The sequence below is a fragment of the Parasteatoda tepidariorum genome, chromosome 6 (assembly GCF_982258835.1).
Source record: "Parasteatoda tepidariorum strain Cologne lab strain chromosome 6, Ptep-v5.0, whole genome shotgun sequence".
Classification (NCBI taxonomy): domain Eukaryota; kingdom Metazoa; phylum Arthropoda; class Arachnida; order Araneae; family Theridiidae; genus Parasteatoda; species Parasteatoda tepidariorum.
In genome coordinates this window covers 43742433-43748503 of record NC_141760.1, presented here as the reverse complement: position 1 = coordinate 43748503, position 6071 = coordinate 43742433, and the positions used below count along the sequence as shown (strand labels likewise).

At 30.3% G+C, this 6071-nt stretch overlaps 1 protein-coding gene across 3 annotated transcripts in view; it reads left to right on the top strand.

The window, feature by feature from the left end:
- Positions 1–5606: 5606 nt before the first annotated feature.
- The window catches only part of LOC107445683 (uncharacterized), an 85171-nt gene continuing 84706 nt past the window's right edge, over positions 5607–6071 (top strand). The window contains exon 1 of one of the 3 annotated variants that reach the window (XM_087165759.1): positions 5607–5865. In XM_087165759.1, coding sequence (XP_087021885.1) covers positions 5781–5865 — 85 coding nt within the window. In that variant the 5' untranslated portion in view covers positions 5607–5780. The remainder of the gene's footprint in view (positions 5866–6071) is intronic. The other 2 variants (XR_015434605.1, XM_087165760.1) reach the window with 2 other exon arrangements.

Genomic DNA, 6071 nt, shown 5'->3' with positions numbered 1-6071 from the left:
AAATATTTTAATATGCATAAAAGAATATAACCTATCTTAGCACATTCATGTTTCCTTGCAATAAATAAATTTTCTTCAAAAATGACGATTGAAATGGGTTGCTGTTGTTGTTGTTGTTACTTTACGTCGCACTAGAGCTGCACAATGGGCTATTGGCGACGGTCTGGGAAACATCCCGGAGGATGATCCGAAGACATGCCATCACAATTTTGATCCTCTGCGGAAGGGATGGCACCCCCGCTTCGGTAGCCCGACGACCTGCGCGCGAAGTCGAGCACTTTACGGTAGCACAGTTTAACGAGGACCAATACCGCACACCCTCGGTCTCTACGCAGACTGATCCAAGTGGGTTGCGAGTGGCGTGGAGCAGAACTCTCTACCTATGGCAACACTTCACATGCTTTCCCCATTAGCGGGTGAAGAGTCATAGAGGAAATAAGTATGTTAGTTTCTCTCTTGATTTTCTGGAATCTTTTAAGTTAGAAAACTATATGGAACTGAAAATTGCATTAAAGATAGTTCTAAAGAAAAGCATCGTGAAAATTTTAAAAAATATTTTTATTAAATGTAAAGAAAAAATATTAAGAAAAGGAAAAATATCGTAGTACATTCCTAAGCAACTGAAAAGAGGAGGAGAGGGAAGGGAGAAGGGCCAAATCTTAGAAGAAGTTGTAAAAAAATCACAAATAAAACTAAACCAAATTGCATTAAATTGAAGACAAGAAAGAGAAACATTTATAAGTACTCTACCGCAAAATAAGAGTTATTTTAAAAATAAGTTTAGGGGTGGTGTTTTCAGTATAAATGTAAACAATGACAATCTCGAGCTCAATACCAGCTTCAGTTCCGGTTAGAAAGTTTGCAACTGCTTAATACAGCTTATTCTGCGAGGCGATATTTTCAAACGGAAAATTTTTTTTTCAATAAACGAAGTAAATTAGACAATTTCTAAGCTCAAATCTGCCGTATTTCATAAGATGAAATTATGATGAATTATAATAAGATCATTATGAAATTCTGGTGAGTTTGAAGTGAAAATTTGTTTAGTTACTTATAGATAGATTGTAAAAAACGGTGACATGGTTGCTAGATTTTGAATAACTCACTTTTTTGGCAGTCCTGATTTGGCCTCTTTCCATTTGTTTATTATTGTTTTTTCTTGTTGCAAGCTGTGCACCATTTTACGCTAGTGTTAGCAATATTAGCCTTGAAAACACAAGTACTGTTTGCATTGTAAACACAAGTAATAAGTAATCAAATACCACAAACTAAGGCAAACAACGTTAAAGAGCACAAAAATATATTATAAAAGCAGACAGCTGTTTCAGATGCTCAAAGGGCAACCTTCATCAGTGCAACAGTTCACCGCAAATAATTTTTTATCATTTTTAATCTTTCTCCTTCTGCATTTGATCCAAGAATCGACAAATATATTCTTAATGCAATGTGAACGTTAGGAAAAGTATTCACAAGTTTATCTTTAATTTGAGCCTTCAGCATCGATATCAACTGCAATGTCGGCAGTATGTCGGTATTGCAGATAAAGTTCGATAAACAAATTTGTAATTTAAAATCCTTTTTAATAAAAATGTTAAAAAAAAATATGCAAAAAATTTTTAGCATATATTTTGAAAAGAGGGGAGGAGTGGGGGAAGGAGGGGAGGGCCCGAAAACGACTATGCCTAGGGCCTATGAAAGGTATAATCCGGCTCTGCCGAGAGTTCACTATAAACCATGTTCACTATAGCGGAGTTTAACTGTATATATATATATATATATATATATATATATATATATATATCCAGATATATACTCCAGAAAAAGTAAAGTGATTATGCCAAACCATTTGATTTAAATCAGATTTAACTGGTAGGCAACGTCACGCGTGTATGTCGAATCAGATTGGCTTCTGAATCGAAAAAGGTCATGATTTACTTACGATGTCGTCACTTCCGTAATTTTTCTTCACTGTGTATTCTTATCGTTTTTAGAAAACTGTTTTCTGAAAAATTTATTAAATTACTACAGAAGAAGAAACGCATGGTAGTTTTTTCTCATTGGTTAGCTCTAAACTAATTGCATTTTATTCAACTTTCGTCATATATTTAAAGTAATTATTAAGCAAAAATAGCTTTCTATTATTTAATATTATCTAAAAAATTTTGAAACATCACGCTAAATGGAATATTTATTATCTCGAAAGTGAGCGCGAATATTTTTAATAGTTGTCATAGGAAAATTATTTGTCACCGGTTGAATAGTTTCTGAGTTACAAAATTTCAAAAAAGCCGCATTTTTAAAATTCTGTTTTTTCAAGAATTAGTCTACCAATTTCGCTCAAACTTTGTATTTTGTAATTTAAAATTACATACTTTAAAATGACGTAAAAGTTTTTACATCTAACAATTAAAAAAATTTTCGAGCTTTGTTAAGTAAAATGGTGAACAATAGCGAAAACCTATTTTAAAATAATCATTTTCGCGCTTAATTAGCTTTAGATGAATTAAATTCATAATTATTTGCAAAAATGTTTTGATTATCATGAAAAATTCTCGAAATCTGTCCAAATTCGTAAATAGTGAAATCATCATTAAGGGTCCCAATCACTTCATAAATTGTTGTGTTTAGTCTTTTCGCTTCTTTGATTCTTACAAAATTTTCCCTCTGATAGCTAAGACTTCGATCTCACTCTTGCTGAGAGGAAAAATCCTTCTTCATACCAGGCTAAACAGCAACCTCTTCATCAGGTAAGCGCCAAAAGAAAATAGCTATATCATGCCAATAGAATATTGAAGCGGGGACAATGGGATACCTACTAACGCACATGAAAGCAATTTCCCTTATCTTGACAGCTGAAGTTTTGGTGAGACATACAATGAACCACTTTCGATCACTCTCCTAACATTTTGATAGTTCAAAATCCAACTACATCGAATGAAAGGTTTATTTCACGAGAAAGTGCAATTTTGCGTTTGATTCTGCAACTTAATTAACAGTAAACCCTAATTAATTAGCATAGTTGTGCTCTCCCCTTCAAACCATTATGATCGGCACTTAGTTTGTAAAAATCTGATCATTATAGCAAAAGTTATTCAGTGTTATATCTTTTTTCTTCTTTTGGCAGGCAAATACTTTTAGGAAAATGAAAGGAATTATTAAGCTCATATAAAAGAATTCGCACAAAACAGTTGAGCGCTAATGATTAGCGTATCAGCTCGATATATTTTTCTTGTAGAAGTTCTTATTTATTATGATTTATTAAATTATGTTTTTCATCTTTTTCTTTATTTTTCTTTATTAAAACAAATTTTTATAGTGTAAATTTCTTTGAAGAAAAAATTGTGGAAATTCTCTGTTTCAAGGTTTTTTCGTGGTTTTAAGGAAAATTCTTGGAAATTCTACAAAGTAAAATTTTGTGCCTGAATTATCTGTTACTCCTTTTGTATCACTCTATGACATGTTTGTACTAATTTTTTAACAAGTCAGTTTTAATTTTTGTAAAAAAAAATTATTTTTATGATGTCATTTTTATCAAATTTTTATGCTAGTTTGTTGAACTTAAAGAAATTAGTTCAATGACCTCATAAATAAATAATGTACTTACTTTTTCTTTGATAATAATGTTTATTGAGTATTCAATTGTCTTTTAGTTTTTAAATGAAAGTGTTAAAACCTTTTTGAAGGCTTAAAATCTCTGTATTATAGTTCTAGTTAGCATTATCAATTTTGACAAGAATTTATATGATTTTATGTAAAATATTCTTATCTGGTTTAAATTAAAACAAATAAAAGTTTGTAGACAAGCATATTTTCTTGTGAAAATTAAAATGAATAGAAAATTTTACAAATTCTTTGTAGTGTAATACTTTTATACTAGACATTTGATGTAGACTTTTAAATATATATTCAAATTCCTTTATATGGGGGAGATTTCGATGTCCTGAAAATCTCTTGTTATTTTACATGAATAATAAATGACTGCATTGTTCTTAATAAACTTTAGATGAAATCTATACATTTTCATCGTAACTATCTATTTCATAGTGATTTTTATCATTTTGTATTAATATTAAATGACTGCATTGAATTTATTGAACTTTAAATGAAGTCTATAAATTTTCATCGTGGTCATCTGTTCCAAACTGGTTTTTATTATTTTGCATGAATAATAACTGACTGGTTTTATTTATTGAACTTTAGATGAAATCTATAAATTTTTTATCGTGGTCACCTGTCATACTGCGGTTTTTCTTGTAATATAAATTAATGAGGTACTATCACTCGATCAAAAGGATATACGAAAACAACAAATACGATATAGTTCGATTCATATGCTTATCTCATTCAACTCAGTGCCAAACAATTTCATTTTATTATTTTTAAGAGCAATTCCAAACATCGAATGTGCAGCACTTTTAAGCGTTAATTTGGTTTCCTTGAATTTTTGAGAAGAATATAATATATACCTGAACAGCCTTTGCGGGTTGCAGGTTCATTTTTCAGTGATAATACTCGCTTGTCGTATTTAAGTGGCATGGAGACGAAAGAAAACATTCAACACCCTTTAAAATTTAGATTTAAGGAACACGATAGATATGCTCGTTAACCAGATTTCGGAACATCATCGATTGCTGCAAATTGTTAGATTCTTGAGCATAAATTTAATTTTGACAGTAACAAAATTATTTCCTCGCCAGTCACATCAACTCATCTTGATACCCTGGAATCTTATTTTATTCACATGCATTCTGGTTCCCTTGTTCTCTCTACTTCTCATTAGAAATGCATTTTATGCAATGCATCTCTCGTGGAAAGATATTTTACCCTGATTTGTCCCTCTCGGCCACTGTGGTTTTTCCAGTTTTGTTTCTCATCTTTATTTTTTCCCTTTTCGTAGGAAACTTTACGTTTTATATTTCAAATGTTTTTGTTTTTTCTCATTCACGTCTGACAAATCTTCAAGATGGGTGCCTATTTTTGAGCGCTTGAAACATACCGACTTTTATTTCAATTTGTATATTTTTTGGAGCGAGTGAAGTTTTTAATCTAGTGAAACATTCCGTGGTTAGTCGGATGGCTCTAGAAAAAAAACTAGGATTTATCTACCACCAGAAATGGGAGTAGTTTATGTTAATACTGGAATCATTGAACACGGAAAGCAGAATATAAATCGACAGCCCGCAGAATATAAATCGATAACCCGCAGAATAGATTCAAACTATGAATCAACGTGTAAGTATTGATACAATTCAACTGATGATTTCCTTAATTATTAGTTATTGAAACCTTATTATATATATATTATTCTAGTTTTCTAACTCGTCTAAACACAAATAATTTCACCTTTTCTGTAAATATTTAAAAATATTTTTTTAAATAATAGTTTGAAACTAAAATTTCTAGTTTTTAAAACACTTATTTCATGTTAGGTATATTTAAAAAAAAAAAGAAACTAGAAGTTTTTATTTTAATCGGTAATTTCAGTGAAATAAAAGTCCCTTTTTTTCTTTTTGTACCCTTTAATAAGGAAGTCGTAGAAAGTGAAGTCTTAATAAATAATAACCACAACTGATAAATGCATTTTTTATTTTCTTATTTATATCTATCAGTGAAAGCATAAAACTAATCGAGATAAGATTAAATTTTGAAAGGGAAAAATCAGTTCTTTGACCGTAACAGTTTCTCTACAATACACACAATAATGGAATGATGAATGGTTGATAGAGTCGCACTTTTATTTTTGATAAGTTGTGAAAAAAAATTACTTTTTTCTTTGAAACATGGATTTGCTACTAATAATATCCAGTTTTGTATTCGGCGTCATATTTATCTTCATTGGCATTGGATTTATGCATAATCCAATAGGTATGTTTTAGTTATTTATCAAGTAGGACACGAAAGAAAAACGTAATTTAATATCAAATGAATATAACTGAAGTACAACTTCTTTTAGGTTTTGAATAAATTAATAGAACATTTCATGTAATCAAATTTGTTAATTACTCCTTTTCATAACTTAATATTTAATTTTTACTCATTAATCTTCTATACAATTAGCATTGCTTCACCCA